Source organism: Triticum dicoccoides, chromosome 1A, assembly GCF_002162155.2.
Source record: "Triticum dicoccoides isolate Atlit2015 ecotype Zavitan chromosome 1A, WEW_v2.0, whole genome shotgun sequence".
NCBI lineage: Eukaryota > Viridiplantae > Streptophyta > Magnoliopsida > Poales > Poaceae > Triticum > Triticum dicoccoides.
In genome coordinates this window covers 556493874-556521433 of record NC_041380.1, presented here as the reverse complement: position 1 = coordinate 556521433, position 27560 = coordinate 556493874, and the positions used below count along the sequence as shown (strand labels likewise).

Below are 27560 nucleotides of genomic sequence, written 5' to 3'. Positions count from 1 at the left end.
CGAGGCAAGCCTAGACGACGACGAATTCGTCGTGCCTGAGTATCCCGTCGAACAAGAGTGCTTTAAGCGCCGGCTTATAGCCACGGTAAATAGCCTTAAGAAAAAGCAACATCAGCTTCAATCTGATCAAGATTTGCTAGCTGACAGATGGACTGAAGTCCTTGCAGCCGAGGAATATAAACTCGAATACCCCTCCAAGAGTTACCCAAAGTGCAGGTTGCTACCCCGACTGGAGGAGGAAGCACAAAAACCTACATCTCCAGCGTATGACGCGGCTGATCGGCCACCCCGTGGCCGCGACAGAGAGGCATTTCAGCCAAAAGCTCAGCCCGCACCCCGACGCCATTCAAATAAAAATGTGAAGGCATGGGGGAATGCGCGAGACCTGCGAGACGTATTGGAGGACAAAGCAAAACACGCAATATCGATCTACGGATCACGAGGGCGCGCCACCTTGCGAGACGATAACCGTCACGCCGGATACAGTAAAAGTAAATTCGGCCGGGCCGAACACAGCGGACAAGACTCATTTGAGCTGCGTCGCGACATAGCCCAGTACAGAGGCGCCGCACACCCTCTATGCTTCACAGACGAAGTAATGGATCACCAGATCCCAGAGGGTTTCAAACCCGTAAATATCGAATCATACGACGACACAACAGATCCTGCGGTATGGATCGAGGACTTGCTCCTGCACATCCACATGGCCCACGGTGACGATCTACACACCATCAAATACCTCCCACTTAAACTCAAAGGACCAGCTCGGCATTGACTCAACAACCTGCCAGCAGAATCCATTGGCTGTTGGGAAGATCTGGAAGCCGCATTCCTCGACAAATTTCAGGGTACTTATGTGTGACCACCAGATGCCGATGACTTGAGCCACATAATTCAGCAGTCAGAGGAATTGGCCAGGCAATTCTGGACACGGTTCCTGACAAAGAAAAATCAAATCGTCGACTGTTCGGATGCAGAGGCCCTAGCAACTTTTAAGCACAACATCCGCGACGAGTGGCTCGCGCGACACCTTGGCCAGGAAAAGCCAAAATCTATGGCAGCCCTCACGACACTCATGACCCGCTTTTGCGCGGGAGAAGACAGCTGGCTGGCTCGCAGCAATAATATATCAAAGAACCATGGTACTTCGGATATTAAGGATGGCAATGGCAGGTCACGTCGCAACAAACACAAGCGCCGCATCAACAGCGACAATACCGAGAATACGACAGTCAATGCCGGATTCAAAGGCTCTAAACCCGGTCAGCAGAAAAAGCCATTCAAAAGAAGCACTCCGGGCCCGTCCAGTTTGGACCGTATACTCGATCGCTCGTGTCAAATACACGGCACCCCCGACAAGCCAGCCAACCACACCAACAGGGATTGTTGGGTATTCAAGCAGGCCGGCAATTTAAATGCCGAAAACAAAGATAAGGGGTCACATAGCGATGACGAGGGGGAGCCCCGGCAGCCGAACACCGGAGGACAGAAGAGGTTCCCCCCACAAGTGCAGACGGTGAACATGATATACGCAACCCACATCCCCAAGAGGGAGCGGAAGCGTGCGCTAAGGGACGTATACGCGTTGGAGCCAGTCGCCCCAAAGTTCAACCCATGGTCCTCCTGTCCGATCACCTTCGATCGCAGGGACCACCCCACTAGTATCCGTCATGGCGGATTCGCCGCACTGGTCCTAGACCCAATCATTGACGGATTTCACCTCACTCGAGTCCTTATGGACGGTGGCAGCAGCCTAAACCCGCTTTATCAGGACACGGTGTGCAAAATGGGCATAGATCCCTCAAGGATCAAACCCACAAAAACGACCTTCAAAGGCATCATACCAGGTGTAGAGGCCCATTGCACACGCTCAGTCACACTGGAAGTGGTCTTCGGATCCTCGGATAACTTCCGAAGCGAGGAGTTAATCTTCGATATAGTCCCGTTCCGCAGTGGCTACCATGCACTGCTCGGGCGAACCGCATTTGCTTGCGAGATTCAATGCGGTACCGCACTATGCATATATCAAGCTCAAGATGCCAGGACCTCGAGGGGTCATCACAGTCATTGGAAACACAGAGTGCTCTCTCCGCACGGAGGAGCACACTGCGGCCCTCGCAGCAGAAACCCAAAGCAGCCTCTTAAGGCAAACCAGTTCGGCGATTAAAGACCCGGACACCTTCAAGCGCGCCCGGAGTAATCGGCAACAAGACCGTCTGGCACGTTTCGAGCTCACATAGCAATGCGGCCTCCACCCCATCCCCAGCCAAACGGCAAAACTCGTGCCACGCGTACATAATTACGCATTGAAAATACCATGGGCACAGGTGGGGAGGGGGGCACTACTACGGCACGCCCCAAGACGCGGCTCAACCGCACTAGGGGCTTCCCGCCTTATTATTTTTCCTCTCTTTCAGGACTTTACTCTCTGGAAACCTTGCCTGGCAGTATGTTCGCCGGACACACGATACAACAACCAAGGAGGCAGAAAGCTACGTCGCATTATGGAATTCCCAGGTGGTCTTTGATAACGAGTAAAATACCTGCTTTCAATACCATTCCTTTGTTGGGGAACGTAGCAGAAATTCAAAAATTTTCCTACGTAACACCAAGATCTATCTATGGAGAGACCAGCAACGAGTAGAAAGGGGAGTGCATCTACATACCCTTGTAGATCGCTAAGCGGAAGCGTTCAAGTGAACGGGGTTGATGGAGTCGTACTCGTCGTGATTCAGATCACCGATGATCAAGTGCCGAACGGACGGCACCTCCGCGTTCAACACACGTACAGCCCGGTGACGTCTCCCACGCCTTAATCCAGCAAGGAGAGAGGGAGAGTTTGAGGAAGACTCCATCCAGCAGCAGCACAACGGCGTGGTGGTGGTGGAGGAGCGTGGCAATCCCGCAGGGCTTCGCCAAGCACCACGGGAGAGGAGAAGAACTTGGGAGAGAGGGAGGGGCTGCACCAAAGGCATAAGGTGTGTTTGGGAGGCCCTCCTACCCCACTATATATAGGGATCCCAAGGGGGGGGTGCGCCAGCCCCTAGGAGATCCAATCTCCAAGGGGGCGGCGGCCAGGGGAGGAGTCCTCCCCCCCCAAGGCACCTAGGAGGTGCCTTCCCCTGCTGGGACTCTTCCTTTAGGGTTTCCCCAGGCGCATGGGCCTCTTGGGGCTGGTGCCCTTGGCCCATGTAGGCCAAGGCGCACCCCCTACAGCCCATGTGGCCCCCCAGGGCAGGTGGCCCCACCCGGTGGGCCCCCGGGACCCTTCCGGTGGTCCCGGTACAATACCGATGACCCCGAAACTTGTCCCGATGGCCGAAACAGGACTTCCTATATATAAATCTTTACCTCCGGACCATTCCGGAACTCCTCGTGACGTCCGGGATCTCATCCGGGACTCCGAACAACATTCGGTAACCACATACAAGCTTCCTTTATAACCCTAGCGTCATCGAACCTTAAGTGTGTAGACCCTACGGGTTCGGGAGACATGCAGACATGACCGAGACGTTCTCCGATCAATAACCAACAGCGGGATCTGGATACCCATGTTGGCTCCCACATGTTCCACGATGATCTCATCGGATGAACCACGATGTCAAGGACTCAATCGATCCCGTATTCAATTCCCTTTGTCTAGCGGTATTTTACTTGCCCGAGATTCGATCGTCGGTATCCAATACCTTGTTCAATCTCGTTACCGGCAAGTCACTTTACTCATTCCGTAACACATCATCCCGTGATCAACTCCTTGGTCACATTGCGCATATGATGATGTCCTACCGAGTGGGCCCAGAGATACCTCTCCGTTTACACGGAGTGACAAATCCCATTCTCGATCCGCATAAAACAATAGATACTTTCGGAGATACCTGTAGTGCACCTTTATAGTCACCCAGTTACGTTGTGACGTTTGATACACCCAAAGCACTCCTACGGTATCCAGGAGTTACACGATCTCATGGTCAAAGGAAGAGATACTTGACATTGGCAAAGCTCTAGCAAACGAACTACACGATCTTTGTGCTAGTCTTAGGATTGGGTCTTGTCCATCACATCATTCTCCTAATGATGTGATCCCGTTATCAACGACATCCAATGTCCATAGCCAGGAAACCATGACTATCTGTTGATCACAACGAGCTAGTCAACTAGAGGCTCACTAGGGACATATTGTGGTCTATGTATTCACACGTGTATTACGATTTCCGGATAATACAGTTATAGCATGAATAAAAGACTATTATCATGAACAAAGAAATATAATAATAACACTTTTATTATTGCCTCTAGGGCATATTTCCAACAGTCTCCCACTTGCACTAGAGTCAATAATCTAGTTCACATCGCCATGTGATTATCACTCACAGGTCACATCGCCATGTGACTGATACCCAAGAGTTTACTAGAGTGAGTAGTCTAGTTCACATCACTATGTGATTAACACTCAATGAGTTTTATGTTTGATCATGTTGCTTGTGAGAGAGGTTTTAGTCAACGGGTCTGAACCTTTCAGATCCGTGTGTGTTTTACAAATCTCTATGTCATCTCCTAGATGTAGCTACCACGCTCTATTTGGAGCTATTCCAAACAACTGTTCTACTTGGAGCTATCCTAAATTATTGCTCCATTATATGTATCCGGTCTCTCTACTCAGAGCTATCCGGATAGGTGTCAAGCTTGCATCGTCGTAACCTTTACGACGAACTCTTTTACCACCTCCATAATCGAGAAAATTCCTTAGTCCACTAGTTACTAAGGATAACTTTGACCGCTGTCTGTGAGCCATTCTTGGATCACTCTTGTACCCCTTGACTGACTCATGGCAAGGCACACTTCAGGTGCGGTACACAGCACAGCATACTGAAGAGCCTACGTTTAAAGCATAGGGGACGACCTTCGTCCTTTCTCTCTATTCTGCCGTGGTCGAGCTTTAAGTCTTAACTTCGTACCTTACAACTCAGGCAAGAACTTCTTCTTTGACTGATCCATCTTGAACACCTTCAAGATCATGTCAAGGTATGTGCTCATTTGAAAGTACCATTAAGCGTTTTGATCTATCCTTATAGATCTTGATGCTCAATGCTCAGGCAGCTTAATCCAGGCTTTCCAGAAATTCTACGTCATTTCTGATCAACAATATGTCAACAACATATACTCATCAGAAATTCTATAGTGCTCCCACTCACTTCTTTGGAAATACAAGTTTCTCATAAACTTTGTATAGACCCAAAATCTTTGATCATCTTATCAAAGCGTACATTCCAACTCCGAGATGCCTACTCCAGTCCTTAGAAGGATCGCTGGAGCCAGCATACCTTTTAGCATCCTTAGGATCGACAAAAAACTTTCTGATTGTGTTACATACAACCTTTCCTCACGAAAACCGGTAAGGAAACTCGTTTTGACATCCTATCTGCAAGATTTCATAAATAATGCAGTAATCGCTAATATAATTCCAACAGACTCTCAGCATCGCTACGAGTGAGAAAATCTCATCGTAGTCAACTCCTTGAACTTGTCGGAAAACATCTTAACGACAAGTCGAGCTTTCTTAATGGTGACATTTACCATCATTGTCCGTCTTCCTTTTGAAATCCATCTGTACTCATACATGGATCCTCTCTTGGATTTTATGGCCTCAAGCCATTTATCGGAATCCGGGCCCACCATCGCTTCTCCATAGCTCGTAGGTTCATTGTTGTCTAGCAACATGACTTCCAAGACAGGATTACCGTACCACTCTGAAGTAGCACGTATCCTTGTCACCCTACGAGGCACGGCAGTGATTTGATCCGAAACTTCATGATCAATATCATAAGCTTCCACTTCAATTGGTGTAGGTGCCATGGGAACAACTTCCTGTGCCCTGCTACACACTGGTTGAAGTGATGGTTCAATAACCTCATCAAGTCTCCACCATCCTCCCACTCAACTCTTTCGAGAGAAACCTTTCCTCGAGAAAGGACCCGATTGTATAAACAACTCATATTGCTTTCGGATCTGAATTAGGAGGTATACCCAACTGTTTTGGGTTTCCTATGAAGATGCATTTTATCCGCTTTGGGTTCGAGCTTATCAACCTGAAACTTTTTCATATAAGCGTCGCAGCCCCAAACTTTTAAGAAACGACAACTTAGGTTTCTCTAAACCATAATTCATACGGTGTCATCTCATCGGAATTACGTGGTGCCCTATTTAAAGTGAATGTGGTCGTCTCTAATGCCTAACCCATGAACGATAGTGGTAATACGATAAGAGACATCATGGTACGCACCATATCCAATAGGGTGCAACTATGATGTTCGGACACACCATCACATTATGGTGTTCCAGGCGGTATTAATTGCGAAACAATTTCCACAATGTCTTAATTGTGTGCCAAAACTCGTAACTCAGATATTCATCTCTATGATCATATCATAGACATTTTATCCTCTTGTCACAATGATCTTCTACTTCACTCTGAAATTACTTGAACCATTCAATAATTCAGACTTGTGTTTCATCAAAAAAATATTCTCAACATTTACTCGAATCATCTGTGAAGTAAGAACATAATGATATTCACTGCATGCCTCAGCACTCATTCGACTGCACACATCAAAATGTGTTACTTCCAACAAGTTGCTATCTTGTTCCATCTTACTGAAAATGAGGTTTTTCAGTCATCTTGCCCATGTGGTATGATTTGCATATCTCAAGTGATTCAAAATCAAGTGAGTCCGAACGATCCATTTGCATGGAGTTTCTTCATGCATATACACCAATAGACATGGTTCGCATGTCTCAAACTTTTCAAAAACGAGTGAGTCCAAAGATCCATCAACATGGAGCTTCTTCATGCGTTTTATACCATTATGACTTACATGGCAGTGCCACAAGTAAGTGGTACTATCATTACTATCTTATATCTTTTGGCATGAAAATGTGTATCACTACGATCGAGATTCAATAAACCATTCAGGTTTAATACTAATCTTGATGGTAGAGGGAGCGTGCGATGTTTGATTATATCAAACTTGGAAACACTTCCAACACATATCGTCAGCTCTCCTTTAGCTAGTCTCCGTTTATTCCGTAGCCTTTTATTTCGAGTTACTAACACTTAGCAACCGAACCGGTATCTAATACCCTGGTGCTACTAGGAGTACTAGTAAAGTACACATTAACATAATGTATATCCAATATACTTCTATCGACTTTGCCAGCCTTCTCATATACCAAGTATCTAGGGTAATTCTGCTCCAGTGGCTGTTCCCCTTATTACAGAAGCACTTAGTCTCGGGTTTGGGTTCAACCTTGGGTCTCTTCACTAGAGCAGCAGCTGAATTGCCGTTTCATGAAGTATCCCTTTGTTCCCTTGCCCTTCTTGAAACTAGTGGTTTCACCAACCATCAACAATTGATGCTCCTTCTTGATTTCTACTTTCGCGGTGTCAAACATCGCGAATACCTCAAGGATCATCATATCTATCCTGATATGTTATAGTTCATCACGAAGCTCTTGCAGCTTGGTGGCAATGACTTTGGAGAAACATCACTATCTCATCTGGAAGATTAACTCCCACTCAATTCAAGTGATTGTTGCACTCAGACAATCTGAGCACAAGCTCAACGATTGAGCTTTTCTCCCTTAGTTTGTAGGCTAAGAAAATTGTCGGAGGTCTTATACCTCTTGACGTGGGCACGAGCCTGAAATCCCAATTTCAGCCCTCGAAACATCTCATATGTTCCGCGACGTTTCGAAAACGTCTTTGGTGCCTCTACTTAAACCATTTAACTGAACTATCACGTAGTTATCAAAAACGTGTATGTTCGATGTTCGCAACATCGACAAACGACGTTGGGGTTCAGCACACTAAGCGGTGCATTAAGGACATAAGCTTTCTACTGTCCGCATAATTGCTACTTTCAACTTTCAACTATATTTTCTCTAGGATCATATCTAAAAAGTAGAACTATAGCGCGAGCTACGACATAATTTGCAAAAGGTCTTTTGACTATGTTCAGGATAATTAAGTTCATCTTATGAACTCCCACTCAGATAGACATCCCTCTGGTCATCTAAGTGATTAGATGATCCGAGTCAACTAGGCCGTGTCCGATCATCACGTGAGACGGACTAGCCAACGTCGGTGAACATCTTCATGTTGATCGTATCTACTATACGACTCATGCTCGACCTTTCGGTCTCCGTGTTCCGAGGCCATGTCTGTACATGCTAGGCTCGTCAAGTTAACCCTAAGTGTTTTCGCTGTGTAAAACTGTCTTACACCCGTTGTATGTGAACGTAAGAATCCATCACACCCGATCATCACGTGGTGCTTAGAAGCGACGAACTGTAGCAACGGTGCACAGTTAGGGGAGAGCACTTCTTGAAATTTTGTAAGGGATCATCTTATTTACTACCGTCGTCCTAAGTAAACAAGATGCATAAACATGATAAACATCACATGCAATCAAATAGAGTAGTGACATGATATGGCCAATATCATATAGCTCCTTTGATCTTCATCTTCGGGGCTCCATGATCATCTTGTCACCGGCATGACACCATGATCTCCATCATCATGATCTCCATCATCGTGTCTTCATGAAGTTGTCACGCCAACGACTACTTCTACTTCTATGACTAACGCGTTTAGCAATAAAGTAAAGTAGTTTACATGGCGTTCTTCAATGACACGCAGGTCATACAAAAAATAAAGACAACTCCTATGGCTCCTGCCGGTTGTCATACTCATCGACATGCAAGTCGTGAATCCTATTACAAGAACATGATCAATCTCATACATCACATATCATTCATCACATTCTTCTGGCCATATCACATCACATAGCATACCCTGCAAAAACAAGTTAGACGTCCTCTAATTGTTGTTTGCATGTTTTACGTGGCTGCTATGGGTTTCTAGCAAGAACGTTTCTTACCTACGCAAAACCACAACGTGATATGCCAATTGCTATTTACCCTTCATAAGGACCCTTTTCATCGAATCCGTTCCGACTAAAGTGGGAGAGACTGGCACCCGCTAGCCACCTTATGCACCAAGTGCATGTCAATCGGTGGAACCTGTCTCACGTAAGAGTACGTGTAAGGTCGGTCCGGGCCGCTTCATCCCACGATACCGTCGAAACAAGATTGGACTAGTAACGGTAAGCATATTGAACAACATCAACGCCCACAACTACTTTGTGTTCTACTCGTGCAAAGAATCTACGCAATAGACCTAGCTCATGATGCCACTGTTGGGGAACGTAGCAGAAATTCAAAAATTTTCCTACGTAACACCAAGATCTATCTATGGAGAGACCAGCAACGAGTAGAAAGGGGAGTGCATCTACATACCCTTGTAGATCTCTAAGCGGAAGCGTTCAAGTGAACGGGGTTGATGGAGTCGTACTCGTCGTGATTCAGATCACCGATGATCAAGTGCCGAACGGACGGCACCTCCGCGTTCAACACACGTACAGCCCGGTGACGTCTCCCACGCCTTGATCCAGCAAGGAAAGAGGGAGAGTTTGAGGAAGACTCCATCCAGCAGCAGCACAACGGCGTGGTGGTGGTGGAGGAGCGTGGCAATCCCGCAGGGCTTCGCCAAGCACCACGGGAGAGGAGAAGAACTTGGGAGAGAGGGAGGGGCTGCACCAAAGGCATAAGGTGTGTTTGGGAGGCCCTCCTACCCCACTATATATAGGGATCCCAAGGGGGGGGTGCGCCAGCCCCTAGGAGATCCAATCTCCAAGGGGGCGGCGGCCAGGGGAGGAGTCCTCCCCCCCCTAAGGCACCTAGGAGGTGCCTTCCCCTGCTGGGACTCTTCCTTTAGGGTTTCCCCAGGCGCATGGGCCTCTTGGGGCTGGTGCCCTTGGCCCATGTAGGCCAAGGCACACCCCCTACAGCCCATGTGGCCCCCCGGGGCAGGTGGCCCCACCCGGTGGGCCCCCGGGACCCTTCCGGTGGTCCCGGTACAATACCGATGACCCCGAAACTTGTCCCGATGGCCGAAACAGGACTTCCTATATATAAATCTTTACCTCCGGACCATTCCGGAACTCCTCGTGACGTCCGGGATCTCATCCGGGACTCCGAACAACATTCGGTAACCACATACAAGCTTCCTTTATAACCCTAGCGTCATCGAACCTTAAGTGTGTAGACCCTACGGGTTCGGGAGACATGCAGACATGACCGAGACGTTCTCCGGTCAATAACCAACAGCGGGATCTGGATACCCATGTTGGCTCCCACATGTTCCACGATGATCTCATCGGATGAACCACGATGTCAAGGACTCAATCGATCCCGTATTCAATTCCCTTTGTCTAGCGGTATTTTACTTGCCCGAGATTCGATCGTCGGTATCCAATACCTTGTTCAATCTCGTTACCCGGCAAGTCACTTTACTCGTTCCGTAACACATCATCCCGTGATCAACTCCTTGGTCACATTGCGCATATGATGATGTCCTGCCGAGTGGGCCCAGAGATACCTCTCCGTTTACACGGAGTGACAAATCCCAGTCTCGATCCGCATAAAACAATAGATACTTTCGGAGATACCTGTAGTGCACCTTTATAGTCACCCAGTTACGTTGTGACGTTTGATACACCCAAAGCACTCCTACGGTATCCAGGAGTTACACGATCTCATGGTCAAAGGAAGAGATACTTGACATTGGCAAAGCTCTAGCAAACGAACTACACGATCTTTGTGCTAGTCTTAGGATTGGGTCTTGTCCATCACATCATTCTCCTAATGATGTGATCCCGTTATCAACGACATCCAATGTCCATAGCCAGGAAACCATGACTATCTGTTGATCACAACGAGCTAGTCAACTAGAGGCTCACTAGGGACATATTGTGGTCTATGTATTCACACGTGTATTACGATTTCCGGATAATACAGTTATAGCATGAATAAAAGACTATTATCATGAACAAAGAAATATAATAATAACACTTTTATTATTGCCTCTAGGGCATATTTCCAACATCCTTAGCTTGCCCTTGGAGGGGACATGTCAAATAGTCCTACTTTTTGCTTATCGCACTACTTGTATCATTCTGCTTCGACGCACCTTTTTGAATAAACAATGCATAGCACTAGACTATTATCGCATTCTCCATTCTTTCTTTTTTATATATGTCCATCCATGACATTCAGCATCCGTACACTCTGGTACGGCCAATACGCCAGGGGCTTAAGCGTACCCCATAATACGGCGTGAGAAGTCCGAACACTTTCAACAGTGTGGCACCCCGAACTTATAGCATTATATGCATCAACTCCGAATCATGTTTTGGGTCAATAGTTGGGTTTGCCCAGCTCCCATGTTTTGGTACCTTACGTTCCGCTATATCGGCTAAGGTAGCACTGGGAGAACTACTGCGATTGTGCCCCGGTTCACCTGGGCTAAGCACCTCAGTAGAGAAAGCTAAAACTGACTATCATGATAAGGCGAGAGCTGGTCGCTGTTTGAGAGGTCTCGAGTCCCTAAAGACTTATGCCGCTTAGAGCGAGAAGTCGGCTTTGTCCGGCTTAAGGCGTGTATAGCGCCCCGAATTCGGCCTTCCGAATACTAGGGGCTTCATCAAAATTTAAAATTATAGAATTCTATGGCTAAGTGAGAGTGATAAAGCATTATAGTCCGATTTCCTTGTTCGTTGTGTTGAGCACCTCCCTTGAAGGACCCAACAATGGGAAAAAGAGTGCTCAGGTTTATCCCGTACACCCCAGCACTCGTGGCATGGGGACAGAAGTCGACGACTGGCCATCTCTCCGATTTTATAAAACAGCCGCACAGAAGGTAATATTTTAAATTCAAACAGGCGTTGCATAGCGCGTATGAACAAGTTTTCATAATACAGGATCACACGAGCAAGTTTATTCAAAAATTACATCTTTCGCACACTCGTCCGCCAGAAGACAGGCACCCTTCAGGACACCCTCATAATACATCTCGGGGTGGCGATGCTCCTTGCCCTGCGGCAGCCCCTCCTTCACCAGCTTCTCGGCGTCCATCTTGGCCCAGTGCACCTTGGCACAGGCAAAAGCCCGGCGGGCACCTTCGATACAGACGGACCGCTTGATGACTTCTAGCCGTGGGCAGGTATCTACAAGCCGCCGCACCAGGCCGAAGTAACTGTTGGGGAGGGAGTCGCTAGGCCACATCCGGACTATAAAGCCCTTCATGGCCTGTTCGGCCGCCTTGTGCAGCTCGACCAGTTGCTTCAGCTGGTCACTCATAGGCATCGGGTGTTCGGTCCCAGTATACTGAGACCAGAACAACTTCTTCGTCGAGCTTCCCTCCTCGGCCTGGTAATATTTCGTGGCATCCGACACGCTGCGGGGAAAATCTGCGAATGCTTCTGGAGAGCTCCGGACTCGGGTAAGTAACAAGTAATTTACTTTCACATGCTTGCTTTGCATATTGAATGCCTTACTCGCCGCTATCTTGCTCATCGCCTCAATCTCCTGAAGGGCCTTTTAGGCTTCAGCCTTGACATTCTTTGCGCTCTCGAGGGCCGCGGCAAGCTCGGACTCTTGCGTCTTCGAGTCAAGCTCCAAAGCCTCGTGCTTCGTCAGGAGAGCCTGGAGCTCTTGCTGCACCTCGCCCACCCGTACCTCTTATTTTTCCCGCTCGGTGCGCTCCCGGGCTGCTTTGTTTTCGGCCTCGGACAGCGCTTGCTTCAGGGTCACCACCTCGGTCGTGGCCCCTGGCACATTCATGATGATCCTGTCATTTCGCAACCACATTTTCTTTTATATATATAGACAAGGTATTACTTACCTTTGTTCTCCTCGAGCTGCCTCTTGGCAAGGTCGAGCTCTTTCTCGGACCCCTCGAGATCCTGCTTCAATGCGGCGACCTCCGCAGTCAGTGCGGCAGAGGTCAGCAGCGAAGCCTGCATACTCATATAGACATATTTATATTAGACTTCTGCAGATATTATTTGATCCTCTATTCGGCTTTTCTTTGTGAACACCAAACAGAGCATCAAGGGCTACTGTCTATGCGGTAATATTTTTCCTATATTTTAAATACTTACCTCAAAGCTTGTTAGAAGGCTGGCACAGGCTTCAGTCAGTTCGCTCTTGGCGGACTGAACCTTCTTGATCACCGCACTCATAATAGTGCGGTGCTCTTCGTGTATGGAAGCACCGCGAAGCGCTCCCAGCAGGTTGTTCGGTGCCTCTAGATGGACAGAGGTCACCGGCATGGGCGTCTTGCCCCTTTTGGAAGGGGGCCGCCTGCCCGAGTCCGGAACCACTGGAGGTTCCGGCACGGTGTTCGGCCGAGGGCCGAACTTGGAGCCCCCGGGAGCCTTACTCCCTTTGCTCCCGGAGTCTGGAAGGTCGCCTTGAGGCACCTCCGAGACTGTCTCCCCTCGGCCCGGTGCCTCTTGAGACAATACCTCGGCATTGTCCGTAGGGCAAGGGGAGGAGGCAGTCGGAAGTGGATCGCTATTCATATCCAACGAGTCCAAGGAACCGTCCGACGAGGATACGTCAATACGGGCTTGGGGCGGTCTGCATAATCATATTCGGCGTTAGGAGAAGTAGTGCAACAAAGGTATGCTATGAGTTACTCTGGTATCCGAATACTTACGACTTCGCCAGGGGCTTGGCCCTGAGCAGCCACTCATCTTCGCCTTCGGCGGCGGTGGTGGAGCAGTCCGAAAGAAGAGTCCTTCCCTTCTTGGACCCTTCGGCCTTCTCGGTTGGGGCGGCCTTCCTTTTCTTGTCTCCCCCGGCTGGAGGGGGAGCATCTTCATCTTCCTCCTCGTTTTCATGGGAGGAGTGCATCGCGGAGTTATCGGACGATGAGTCCGATACCACCTGGCGCCGGGAACTTTTTCGGGTTCCCTTGGCCTTCTTCTTGGTCTTCTCCGGCACCTCATAAGGAGCCGGAGTCAGCATCTTCGTCAGGAGAGCGTCCGCAGTGTCTTCGGGCAGAGGGGCCGGACAGTTAATCTGCTCCGATGTCTCCACCCAGTCCTGTCAAAGGCATGGGAGCTCAGATCCCGCACATGGTTAAGCTATGGGAAATAAATATCCTACCGGATGTACATAACTTACCGATTCGCAGGGCGCTTCGCGCTTAACCCACGGTCCTTGGTAAGAGAAGGAGGGACCTCGGCACCCTTGAATAGCACCCTCCAGACATCCTTGTGCGTCGTGTCGAAGAGCTCGTGTAGAGTCTGGTGCTGGGCCGGGTCGAACTCCCATAAGTTGAAATCCCGTTGTTGACACGGGAGGATCCGGCGGAAGAGCATGACCTGGACTATGTTGACAAGCTTAAGTTTCTTGCTTATCATATTTCGGATACACTTCTGGAGTCCGTCCAGCTCCACCGATGAACCCCAGGACAGGCCCTTCTCCTTCCAGGAAGTGAGCCGCGTGGAGAATCCGGATCGAAACTCGGGGACCGCCACCCTGTTGGTGTCGCGCAGCTCGGTTATGTAGAACCACCCCGATTGCCACCCTTTTATGGTCTCCACGAAGGAGCCCTCAAGCCATATAACGTTGGGCATTTTGCCCACCATGGCTCTGCCGCATTCCGCTTATTGGCCGCCCACCACCTTCGGCTTGATATTTAAGGTCTTCAGCCACAGGCTGAAGTGGGGCTGGATGCGGAGGAAAGCCTCGCACACGACGATGAACGCCGACATGTTGAGGATGAAATTTGGGGCCAAATCATGAAAGTCCAACCCATAATAGAACATGAGGCTGCGGACGAATGGATGAAGGGGAAACCCCAGTCTGCGGACGAAGTGGGGGAGGAAAACCACCCTTTCGTGAGGTTCCGAGGTAGGGACGACCTGCCCCGCGGCTGGCAGCCGGTGCGCGATATCCGCGGCTAAGTATCCGGCTCCACGTAGCTTTTTGATATGTCCCTCCGTAATGGAGGAGGCCATCCACTTGCCTCCCGCTCCGGACATGTTTGGAGAGAGTTGAGGAGAAGGATGTGGACTTGGGCGTTGGAGCTCGAGTGCGCAAGAATGGATAAGCAAGGAGGAAGAAGGCGTGGGTAGAAAAAGGTGAGACCTTATCCCTTTATAAGGGCGGATGAAACCATGCGCCCCCACTAGCCTGGTAAAACTCACTTATCCCTTAAGCGCCGTAATTGGTGGCGCGGTTGGGTTACCCACGTCCGTATTGATGAGAATCCCGTAATAAGGGGAACACGATCCCTGCTTTGACAAGACGTGTCAACAAACCGCCTCGCGTTATGTGCGGGGCTGGTTAAAGAAAAACGGTTCGAATAATTACCGGGCCATGGCGTGATGTCATGCTGCCAAAACGGTCAGCAGATTAGATTTGTGGAAATATTATTCTCTCTACGGTGGTATGTGGAACTTATTTTGCAGGGTCGGACACTATCCTTGTATTCAAACTCTTCTGTGGTGTATTCGGAGGAGGAACCCGCCTTGCAATGCCGAAGACAACACTGCACGCCGGACTCATCGTCATTGAAGCCTGGTTTAGGGGCTACTTAGGGAGTCCTGGATTAAGGGGTCTCTAGACAGCCGGACTATATCCTTTGGCCGGACTGTTGGACTATGAAGATACGAGATTGAAGACTTCGTCCCGTGTTCAGATGGGACTCTACTTGGCGTGGAAGGCAAGCTAGGCTATACGGATATGTATATCTCCTCCTTTGTAACCGACCTTATGTAACCCTAGCCCCCTCCGGTGTCTATATAAACCGGAGGGTTTTAGTCCACAGGAGAACATACAATCATACCATAGGCTAGCTTTTAGGGTTTTAGCCTCTCCGATCTCGTGGTAGATCAACTCTTGTACTACTCATATTATCAAGAATAAATCAAGCATGACGTAGGGTTTTACCTCCATCAAGAGGGCCCGAACCTGGGTAAAATATCGTGTCCCCTGCCTCCTGTTACCATCCTCCTTAGACGCACAGTTCGGGACCCCCTACCCGAGATCCGCCGGTTTTGACACCGACAGCCTCCCTCATTGCCGTTGCGACGCGGGTGTTGGTGACCTCCTGCCGCGCAGCAGCGATGATGGGGGCCTGCGCGGCGGCCTCATCCCCCGCGTCCACGGTGTGCCTTCGGTCCTTCCTCTTGGCCGACTCCATTGCCCGCTGTGTGGGAGTCAGCGGCTTCTTTGGCTTGGCCGCGGCGGCGGTCTTGCGCGGGGCACGAGGCTTGCCTTTCCCGGACGGGGCGGCGGCCGGACGAGGTGGGGTCGGCGGCGGCGTCAAGGTCGATGGCGTCGTCGATGGCGGGTGTGGGGCAGGGGCGGGAGGGTTTTGAGGGAAAATGGTAGTGGCTGCCACCGACCGGCGGGCCTGGGAAGAGGAGTAGGCGCGCGCGTTCATCTCGTGTCCGCGCCGATGCAAATCCGGCTCAAAATTGGGCCAGGAATGGGTCGACATGCGGACGGCAAGCGGACGTGCGTCCGTTTGGGTCGGCGCGTTGGGCCGCTTTTTCTGTCCGTGCTGACCCAAACGAACGCCAGCAGACGAAATGGGCCGCCCCATTGAAGTTGCCCTTAGGGTTTGTTGCACCAAGACACCGCATATTGATGCAACCCTTTGCATCTAACTCTAATCCATCGCTTAACTCTGTTTACACGAAGAACTCTCATCTAGAGTTTCTCTACTTCTTGTCGCCACCGCGGCCGGTCCGCCTCGTCTCCGATGGTCCTTAGACCATGGAGGCGCGGTGGATGCCGGCCTTTGCCGGCGGGAGAGCTCCGGTTTTAGGTGTTTTTCTGAGTTTTGTTAGGATCTGTGTTATGATAAGAAGACAAGGTATCGGCGGTTTCTTTTTGATGGGTTTAGGTCCTCGCAGCCTAGCTCCCGTCCTGGCGATGCTTCTACCGTCGCCGGAGGGCGTGTGGCAGCGAATCTCGTGGGATGCGGTCGGCATTTGTTTTCGGTGGATCTGTCTGGATCCAGTCTTCGTTCGTCTACATATGTGTGTCTGCAGGTTGGATCTTTCTGATCTACACTTCTATTTATTGGTGACGGTTGATGTTCTAGTGTGCTAGTCCTGTGGGGCATTATCATGACAACTTTTCAACTGTCTACTATAACAATATTTGCCCTGCTCCGATGAGGAAGGGGCGATGGACAGCAACACGCCTTCGCCTCGCTTCAGTGTTTGTACTCATCGATAGGTGGTCTACAGACCTGGATGTAATTTTTACTTCTGATGTTTTTTGTACTACCTTAATAATTGATGAATAGATTGAAAGATTTCTTGAAAAAAAAACTATGTTTACACGATTCCTAATGGGCGAGTCCCGCTTGTAAGTGCACACATGGCAAAATCGACGGCCACATCATCTTGCTAGTTAAAACCATTAATATTTGTAGTTTTAGTTGCTCATTCAATTTTTTGGTTCAAAATATGTTTAAAAAAATCCAATCATATTTCTACCTAGTATTGGTACGAAAAAGCTTAACTTATTTGGATCATAGCTTTGGGCAACTAACATCATACTACTTGAAGAACATAACTAACAATTCTCACGGCTCGTCCTTAACAACATCCAAGATACTATAAAATTGCCATTTTACCTGTCCAGGCTACCCCAGAAACCACTAGCAACTATACATACTTGCACAACCAAATTCATATTGTGAGGTTATCATGGATGAGTGTAAAGGGGACAGAGCCACAAATGTTCCCGCCCATGTCTGGGAATGTCGTGCATCCTGGCAAGGGTTTCACCTTGCCTTCACGGTCAACACTTACAGGGTACTTCAAGAGGTGCCCTCTCATCTCAGTCACCTCATTGGCAACGAACTGATCCCAGTTATGTTCCCCGAGATGTCGAACCCGCCTCATGCACTCTATGCTCTCTGGATGGTTGAAGTCTTCCTCGATAGCTCCGATATGCTCAGCCCAGAGCGACATTCTGTACCCGTAAACCTACACAAATTTTATTTAGAGAACAATTCAAGATATATCAGTTGCGTCATAACTCACTAAATTATTTAGCTTTAATGCATCAAAAGCTGTACTAGTAGAGTTGGCATCAGAAGTGCTAGTGTCATTCTTGCTATTCCAATCCAATAAATAAAAGAAAATGTAAATATCAAACGGGTGCATCTGAGGTCATGTAATGGCAAAAACGACAGGTGAAAAACAGAGCCAATCAGCCAATGAAGACATGTCAGTCCTACAAGTACCAATAAATGTTAGAGTGAATTCCACTTTTTACCCCATATTTATTCATTTGTGACACTAATTACCCCTTCGAGTGAAAATTCGTCTAGAATACCCCTTTTGAAATCTTTGGACCCTTGTTTTTTGACGCGTGTCCATCAGGTAAGGTGTGAGGTGACGCCCTGTATCCAAAAACATGTGGACGGCCACAAGGAGTGGAACAGATAGACAAGAGAAGCTTGGACAAGATCGCCAATGATGCCCTCCGATCCTTACAGTTTTTTTTACAAATCAATGACGCAACATGCCAATCCTATCGACCATAAACAGACAAAATGTAAAACTGGGGTAAAACCGTGTTAAAAGTCTCCAAAATCTGACATTTCGATAAAAGTTCCGCTAAATAGGGTAATATGTGTCACAAATGTACAACTACAAGGTAAAAAATGGAATTCACTCTAAATGTTATGCAGAAGCAAGAGCTTGAAAAATGAGGCATAACAGGATTACCTGTCCACGAGGGGCAGAAATTTTATTTGCCCAGGTGTACTGTGGTTGATACGCTCCCATAGCAATCTCAGTATCTCTGGTTCCTTCCATGGACCTCTGGTTGATATTAGCTGATCCAATTATCACATATTCATCGTCCACAATCATGCCCTTTGAATGTACATACAGCATGAACCTCCTATTTTTCCTAGCTTGTTCCTAAACAGTAAAGTGTAAATGAGTACTATGTCCAAGGTCAAAGAAAATATGACAAAAATCACAAGACCTTATACCAATCTCCTTTCAGAACTAATGTCACACGGCTATTCAAAATAAAACCCATATGCTATAAGGATGCAGGTGGGCATCCTGCAAAACCCGCATATAGACCTATCAAAAGTCGATCCTATGTTTGTATGTTTGGATGGGGGTATTCGCGAGCCTCCTGCTTGCATCCTTCTGAAGCAAGAGACAAAAAAGGATCTGAACCTTTGGCATTGTGGTGCATCATGGATCATAGAGGCTAACATAACCATGTCAATACTTTTCCGAGACAAACACAGAACTGTCAAGTTCTGTCCAGGTGAAGGGCATTAAGTTTGACGCATCTAACTTCTCTACTATTATATTGCAACTGAAAACTCAAACATTTCAACCTTCCTGGGATGAATCAAAACAGCCAGGGATTGTTAGAATACATTGTAACATGTATATATGGTATAAGTATAAACCGTATATACGCCCGGTACGCCCGGTAGGCTAGCGTGTTGCGTGGTGTTGTAACCGGTAGTTGTGGTTGGTTAGGATTCATCCTCATCTTGTGTTTCTTTCTTGAGGATCAATCCAACATAACCTAACTACCAAATCTTGTAAACCTCTTTGCCTATATAACATGCAACGCGTCCCTGCTAGAGGCATACGCTTCATCCAATCTTTCATGGTATTCAGAGCCAACTTCCTCTCCAACATCCAAACCTAGTCATGGCTAGCTCCAGCTCCGCCGCCACCGCCGCCTTTGCCCTCATTCCCATCGCTGACAAGCTGCACCGGGGCAACTACCTGGTCTGGCGCGCGCAAGCCCTAGCCACCATCCGTGGAGCACAGCTGGTCGATCTCCTCAACCCTGATCACCCGTTCCCGGAGCCCAAGCTCGCCGATAAAGACGGCAAGCCGACAGATGCACCAAACCCGGAGTATCTTGTCACCGTGGCGCAAGACTCACAGGTACTCAACTTCATCTTCAACTCGATCTCACCACCTGTGATGATCCAAGTCGCCCACTGCACCAAGGCCGCCGCGGCATGGACCGCCATCAGGGAGATGTTCCTCTCCCAGACACAGGCCAACATTGTCAACACGTGGATCGCCCTCTCCACCACCAAAAAGGGCACCGCGACCATCGCCGACTACATCGGGCGCATGAAAGCGCTGGGCGACGAGATGGCTTCAGCAGGCAAGCCGCTCGACGATGATGACATGGTCTCCTACATCCTTGCCGGACTAGACTACGACTACATCTCGTTTGTCTCGTCCATCTGCGCCGCGAGGACTGAACCAATCAAGGTAGATGAACTTTACTCTCAGTTGAGCGGTTTTGAAAAGCGTCTTGCCATGTTCGAAGGTGGAAACCACTCCTCCCAGTCCTCCGCCAACACTATCTCTCGTGGCCGCGGTGGCTTTGGCCGCGGTAATGGTGGCCGCGGCAATGGAGGAGGTGGCCGTGGCAACAGAGGCCGTGGCAATGGAGGCGGTGGTCGTGGCAATGGAGGCCGCGGCAACGCAACGGCAACGGAGGAGCCGATGATCTTCCTGAGGTTGTCTGCCAGATCTGCAAGAGAACGAATCACACCGCCCTCGAATGCTACCGGCGCTTCGACATCTCCTACACCAAGAACGAGAAGAGCACCGAATCTGCCACAACCTCGTCCTATGGAGTAGATACCAACTGGTATCTGGACACTGGCGCCACCGATCACATCACCAGCGAACTCGACAAGTTGACCGTCCACAACAAGTACCACGGCAACGATCAAGTCCACACTGCGAACGGAGAAGGTATGGAAATTAGTCATATTGGTCACACTACCGTTCGTACCCCTACTCGTGATCTTCATCTTAAGAATATCTTGCATGTACCCGATGCCGCCAAAAACCTTATCTCCGCCCATCGCTTATCCACTGATAATCATACTTTCCTTGAAGTTCACCCAACTTTTTTTCTCGTAAAGGAACAGGGAACGAGGAAAACTCTTCTGCGCGGCAGGTGTAGACAAGGTCTCTACCCCGTATCATCGGCTCCCTTTAGCTCAAGCAAGCAAGCGTTTGGTGCCAATAAACTGCCTGTTGAAAGGTGGCACAGTCGGCTAGGGCATCCGTCATCTACCATAGTGCGTCATGTTCTTAGCCAAAATAATATTCCCTTTTCTAGTAGCGATTTGAATAAAGAAGGAGTGTGTGATGCATGCCAAATGGGCAAAAGTCACCAACTTCCTTATCCTAGTTCAAACAGTGTGTCTAAAGCTCCTTTAGAGCAAATTTTCTCCGATGTATGGGGGCCTGCCCGTAATTCTATCAATAAGAAAAACTATTATGTGTCTTTCATTGATGATTACAGCAAATTCACGTGGATATATCTCCTTAAGCACCGATCCGAAGTGTTTAGAGTCTTTCATGAATTTCAAACCCTTGTTGAAAGGTTGTTCAATAAGGAAATAATCACTATGCAAACAGACTGGGGTGGCGAGTATGAACGTCTAAATTCCTTTTTTCGTTAGTTAGAATCACTCACCATGTTTCATGTCCCCATGCTCATCAGCAAAACGGATCAGCAGAAAGAAAACATCGACATATTGTTGATGTAGGGCTCTCTCTCTTAGCCCATGCCTCCATGCCCTTGAAGTTTTGGGATGAGGCTTTCCTCTCTTCTACATATCTGATAAATCGCACCCCTAGCAAAGTGATTAATTTTGAAACTCCTCTGACACGTTTATTTCAAGAACAACCCAATTATCATTCTCTTCGGGTCTTTGGATGTGCATGTTGGCCGAATCTTCGCCCTTATAATTCTAAAAAGTTAGAATTTCGTTCCAAACAGTGCGTGTTTCTTGGCTACATCAATCTTCACAAAGGTTTTAAATGTCTAGATGTTGCTGCTGGACGAGTATACATATCCCGTGATGTTATTTTCGATGAGACAGTTTTTCCCTTTGCAAATCTAAATCCTAATGCATGCACCCCTCTCCGGTCAGAAGTCCTTTTACTTCCTGAGTCTACACCTTTTGATCATGGGGACGAACCTGTAGTTGATCAACAGGCTAATTTTTGCCCTAATCCTGTTGCTAACAGTGGAGAAAATCCAGTTTTTGTGCATGATTTTATGCAGCCAGAACAAGACGAAACTGTTGCAGAACACGAGGAGGATTCAGGTGCTGCGGGCAGCGATCCCGAGCCTGCAGCGTCAGCAGGCGCAGGCGACGCAGGTGGACCAGGGGGCGAATCTGCATCGACTGCGCAGACGCCGCCGCGGGAACGACGCGTGGCGCGCGCTGGGCCGCCCGCTGAATCTCCCGACAGCGCGTCGTCAGGTGGGCCAATCGGCTCCCCTCTCACGGGCCGCCAGGTGGGCCAACCAAGCGAGGGAGACGTGCGCACGGGCTCCCACGTCGATCTGCCCCGACAGGATGAGATATCCTTTGTCGCTGGCGACAGATCCGCTACGGGATCGCGCGCTGACATGGGATCGCATGCGGATCCTCCCTCCTCGGGCGGATTTTCTGTGCCGCATGCACCTGCAGCTCCTGATGTGCCAACCCGGCGAACACGGTCACAACATGGCATTTTAAAACCTCAAATTCGTACAGATGGCACAATTAGGTATGACAAGCTCAAACCTCATTTTGGTGGTCTGACAACTACTGGTGAACCTCATAACTTGCAAGAAGCTTTGAATGATACAAATTGGAAGAGGGCCATGAATGATGAGTATGATGCTCTTATTAAAAATAAGACTTGGCACTTAGTCCCACCAATAAAAAATAAAAATATCATTGATTGTAGGTGGGTCTATAGGATTAAAAGAAAGGCAGATGATCAAATTGACAGATACAAGGCAAGGCTAGTAGCAAAAGGTTTCAAACAGAGATACGGTATAGATTATGAAGATACCTTTAGTCCTGTTGTTAAAGCAGCTACTATCAGACTTGTTCTTTCTGTTGCAGTATCCAGTAACTGGAGCCTCAGGCAATTGAATGTTCAGAATGCGTTCCTCCATGGCGTTCTAGAGGAAGAAGTCTATATGAGACAACCACCTGGCTATGAAATTAGAGGCAAGGAAAATCATCTCTGCAAACTTGACAAAGCGTTGTATGGTCTAAAACAGGCATCTCGGGCATGGTACTCCAGGTTGTGTGACAAACTTCAAGCACTTGGTTTTAAACCATCAAGAGGGGATACCTCTCTGTTCTTTTTTAGAAGAGGAAAGACTATTATGTTTATGTTAGTCTATGTTGATGATATAATTGTTGCTAGCTCATCACAAGATGCAATTGTAGCTTTGTTGGCAGATTTGAGAAGAGATTTTGCCTTGAAGGATCTAGGAGATCTACATTATTTCTTGGAAATTGAAGTTAAGAAGGTAAAAGATGGCATCCTTCTGACCCAAGAAAAATATGTCATGGATATATTGAAACGTGCAGGTATGACAAACTGCAATATTTCAAACATGCCTCTCTCAACTTCTGAAAAGCTGTCAAAGGAACAAGGAGAACCTTTGGGGGCCGAAGAATCAACAAGGTATAGAAGTATGGTAGGTGCTTTGCAATATTTGACATTGACAAGACCGGATATTTGTTTCCCAGTGAACAAAGTTTGTCAGTATTTGCATTCTCCCACCTCTCAACACATGACAGCAGTTAAAACGATTTTGAGATATCTCAAAGGTAATATGAGTACAGGCCTAAAATTCACAAAGTCAGCTTGCAGCATTGTTAGTGCCTTCTCAGATGCTGATTGGGCAGGATGTCCTGATGACAGAAGATCAACAGGAGGTTTCTGTGTGTTCTTTGGTCCCAACCTGATTTCTTGGAGTGCACGTAAGCAAGCTACTGTTTCAAGGTCAAGTACTGAGGCAGAGTATAAATCATTAGCCAATGCAACTGCTGAGATTATCTGGGTCCAAACTCTTCTGCGTGAACTTGGAGTTGCTCATTCGCCAGTTGCTCGTCTTTGGTATGACAACATTGGTGCCACATATTTGTCAGCAAATCCAGTGTTTCACGCAAGAACTAAACATATAGAAGTTGACTATCATTTTGTTCGAGAGAGAGTAGCTAGCAAGCTACTGGACATTCGGTTTATACCCACAGGTGATCAAGTTGCTGATGGGTTTACCAAGGCCTTGTCATGGCGAAAATTGGAAGATTTTAAGAGCAATCTCAACTTGGTGAAGTTATGATTGAGGGGGCGTGTTAGAATACATTGTAACATGTATATACGGTATAAGTATAAACCGTATATACGCCCGGTACGCCCGGTAGGCTAGCGTGTTGCGTGGTGTTGTAACCGGTAGTTGTGGTTGGTTAGGATTCATCCTCATCTTGTGTTTCTTTCTTGAGGATCAATCCAACATAACCTAACTACCAAATCTTGTAAACCTCTTTGCCTATATAACATGCAACGCGTCCCTGCCAGAGGCATACGCTTTATCCAATCTTTCAGGGATCACAAGCACAATGTGTTCAGACTTAAAAGGAAAACAAGACATCATTCTCACCTGAGGACTATCTGCTGTGCTTGAAGCGCTGGGACTGTCAGAAGCTTCACGATTGCCAAGACAAAAGAAGACCAAATAATCCTGAGGCTCATATACATCATCCAAACCTGCCTCTTTCAAGGCTCTATATATTATCTTGTACATCATTTGCATTGTTTTGTTCTACAATGCCAGAGGAAGAGCAAAAATTAGCGATTCCACAATATAAATGAACCGAGATGCTCCATAATGAATAAACAAGTAACATGGCACAAATAAAGGTGCCCAATCTAACCTGCCAGTAAAGAATTCTTTGTGCTATGTGACCAGTTGGTTTACCCTCAGGCCACATAGGAAGCACTATGTATGCAGAGAACCTCTGGTTCACCTTAATTTTGGTTGCGATTTTGAGAGCAATTTCAATTGGTACTAGATTGTTAGCCCCTGAAAGAAAACACATTGCAATCTTGAGTAGTCAATCAAGGTATTTGGTGTATTCTGTACTTCCATGAGAAGAATACTGTACCAATATCTTTGTTTGAATCCCAATCGAATGAAGAACCTATGAAGTACTGATTCTCAATATAAATAAAGTGTTGGGCTGCCCGGATGGCATTCACATAAGCTGTGTGTATGCTCATATCAATTAGTACATTCTTTCCACAAACAAGATTCTGTTAGCCAAAACAGGAGTGTTAGTTAGAAGCACGCAAGCTGCAGAACATAATGTTAGCGGGTGGTGCTGCTTTAATTGATTCAGTGACCTTTCTGGTTGCTTCTCGTGGATCCTTTGGAAATCCTTTGGCAGAGTTGGAATCAATAGATCGAAACACCTGAATATCAAAGTACAAGAGAGCTAAATGCCCAAAAATTGAAACGAGAAGCAAGGAAAACCCTTGATTCCTGAGTTTCGTTTTTGAAAAGAGAGATCTCTCCAGTTACAGAATTTTGCAATTACCTGAACATGCCATGCCTCAGGATCGTTATCGCTAAAATATAATGTGTCGCTAATGTTTATGATATCAGGTATTCTTTCAATCCTGAGAAGTGCTTCATCATATGATTTTCCAAACTTCTTAATACCATGGCGTTTCGATGCCTTCAACCAACGCTCCTCAAAATTCTTTAGAACGTCATAAGCTGCTGGACCGTCGATTTTTGAATGCAAGTCATGCCATGGTTCCCTTGGGCCACGAGCATCAACCACCTGTAAACAGATGACAAGGATAATTACTTTCAGAACAGAGATTTGAATAAACACTGAGCAGAAGACATGATGCAATTATTCTTCCTGACCTAAGATGATCTCCTTTCAATGATTAAAAGGTAAACAGCACATAAGGCTCCTACTCTTTTAAAAAAAAGAAGACTCCGGTAACACACAACACAAGTAGTACATGACAAAGGAATCAAACACTTAGAGCAAAGTTTGGATTGTGATAATCCTCCTTGTGCAAAGTTTGAAGAGTCCGAAACAGAGGGTGCCCAGGTATATCGTAGCGTCCACCACACAAATCAAGGCCTCCAATAAAAGCAATTATTTTTCTCCTATTACCACCAGCATCAGCATCCACGATAACTGTTTTCTGATGATGACTATATGTTGTTCCTGTTTCCTAGTTTTCAAAATCTTCATATGATAAATAAATGGCACTGAAGAATTGATACAATACAAGATTACTTCAGAAAATAAATACAAAAACAATTTAAATTGTGTGCAGCTATATATTTTAGTTTCCTGGTTAAATAATACTTCCTCTGTTCCAAATTATAAGATGTTTCGGTAGGCTAAAATATAGCCTACCAAAACATCTTATAATTTGGGACGGAGGTAGTAAATAGTAAGAACTGATATTATGAAGTAATATAAGGCAGCAGCATAATATAACTTTATGGTTGCAAAAATAATGGATGGCAAACAAACTAAAATCACACACATTAGCTAGGTGCACTGAACATAATACTTTCAGTCTCCAACAAAAGATGATCTACAATAACAGATAAGCAAAATGGTTATATGACATAATAATAAGAATAACCTTCTGTTTCACCCAGCTGTGACGTTTCCCAGCAGATCTTGGGCAGAGCAATATTTGAACCGGCACCTCCTTGGCCCCGTCCCTCACGAGCCGAATGGTGTGGAACACCGACCAGCCGGCGATGTAAATCAGCCGCCGTGCCTGGATTATGGCGGTGTACATGTCGCGCCAACATTGCCCATGTTGGTATTGGAGCCCATTGTCAAGCCGGATGTCCGGGAGACAGCCCTCCGGCACATGTGCATCCTGGTAGAGGGTCACCCTCATGCCACGGCGCAGAGGAAAGTATGCATTTGGCACTCCATGGCTGTCCGGCCCAGCAGCGACACCACGGTGGTACGCTGTGAGGCGAGCCACCGGGGTGTACTGTATGGAGAGCCGCAGCACCGCGCCGGGAGCGCACGGCTTGCCATTGGGATCCAGCAGAGGATAGGCGCCCTCGATCCTGTCCCCGCAGAGGAGCTGCTCGGCGGGGATGGCCGCCGCGCCGATGACCTGGCCGCCGAAGACGTCGTTGTCCTTGACGGCGAAGTGGACCTCGGCCGCCTCGTGGCCGACGGGCACCACGAAGTTCTGCGCCCACACGGGGTCCTCGCTGTTGGGCACGACGTAGGTGCGGGCGACGGTGGCGGCGGAGACCTGGACGGTGACGTAGGGGTCGCTGGTCATCGAGGCGCTGGGCACCTTGCCGGCGACGGAGCCGACGATGCGCAGGCCGAGGAGGTCGCCGAACTTCTTGTAGAGCACGCCCTTGTCGGGGAGGCCCCCCGCGTCGCGCACCCAGATGTCGAGGCTGCCGTGGAGCAGCACCACCTTGAGCGACGCCCTCGCGCTGCCGGCGCGGCGGCTGCTTCCCTCCATCGCCGGCCGCCTCCGCCAGTACCTCCGGGCTTTGGGGTCGTCTGGTCCTGTACGGCTTCATCTCGCTCCCCGTCGACCAGTCGGCCTGAAATGGACCGGGACCTGCGGCAGCCGTGGGGTCTTCGGCGAGATGGGGACGAGGCGAGGAGCGGCAGCCGCACGGTGGTGTGGAAGGGAAGAGTCGTCGGCGCCGACAACGACGGCGGAAATGCGACGGAAGTTAAATCGGGAACACGACGGCGGTCCGTCAATTGGACTCCCCGACGG

General features: G+C 48.1%; 1 protein-coding gene and 1 non-coding gene across 4 annotated transcripts; one reads left to right on the top strand and one right to left on the bottom strand.

Moving 5' to 3' along the window:
• Nucleotides 1–17465: 17465 nt before the first annotated feature.
• Nucleotides 17466–27353, bottom strand: LOC119289283 (phospholipase D beta 1-like). Of its 3 annotated transcripts, XM_037568660.1 has the most exons (9): nucleotides 26433–27353; nucleotides 25809–26009; nucleotides 25352–25600; nucleotides 25158–25226; nucleotides 24920–25067; nucleotides 24689–24837; nucleotides 24415–24576; nucleotides 18666–18863; nucleotides 17466–17918 (listed from the first exon to the last, which is right to left on the bottom strand). In XM_037568660.1, exons 1-9 carry the CDS (start codon nucleotides 27291–27293, stop codon nucleotides 17619–17621), a joined length of 2337 nt encoding a protein of 778 aa, XP_037424557.1. In that variant the 5' UTR covers nucleotides 27294–27353; the 3' UTR covers nucleotides 17466–17618. The 3 variants fall into 3 exon arrangements, with proteins under 3 accessions (XP_037424557.1, XP_037424543.1, XP_037424549.1); XM_037568646.1 differs by lacking the exon at nucleotides 25809–26009 and having other exon boundaries at nucleotides 26433–27352; XM_037568652.1 differs by lacking the exons at nucleotides 17466–17918; nucleotides 25809–26009 and adding an exon at nucleotides 22809–22920 and having other exon boundaries at nucleotides 18725–18863.
• LOC119296252 lies at nucleotides 20103–20234 on the top strand. Its single transcript, XR_005145043.1, has one exon. It is a non-coding gene; the product is annotated as a small nucleolar RNA Z247 (small nucleolar RNA).
• Nucleotides 27354–27560: the final 207 nt, after the last annotated feature.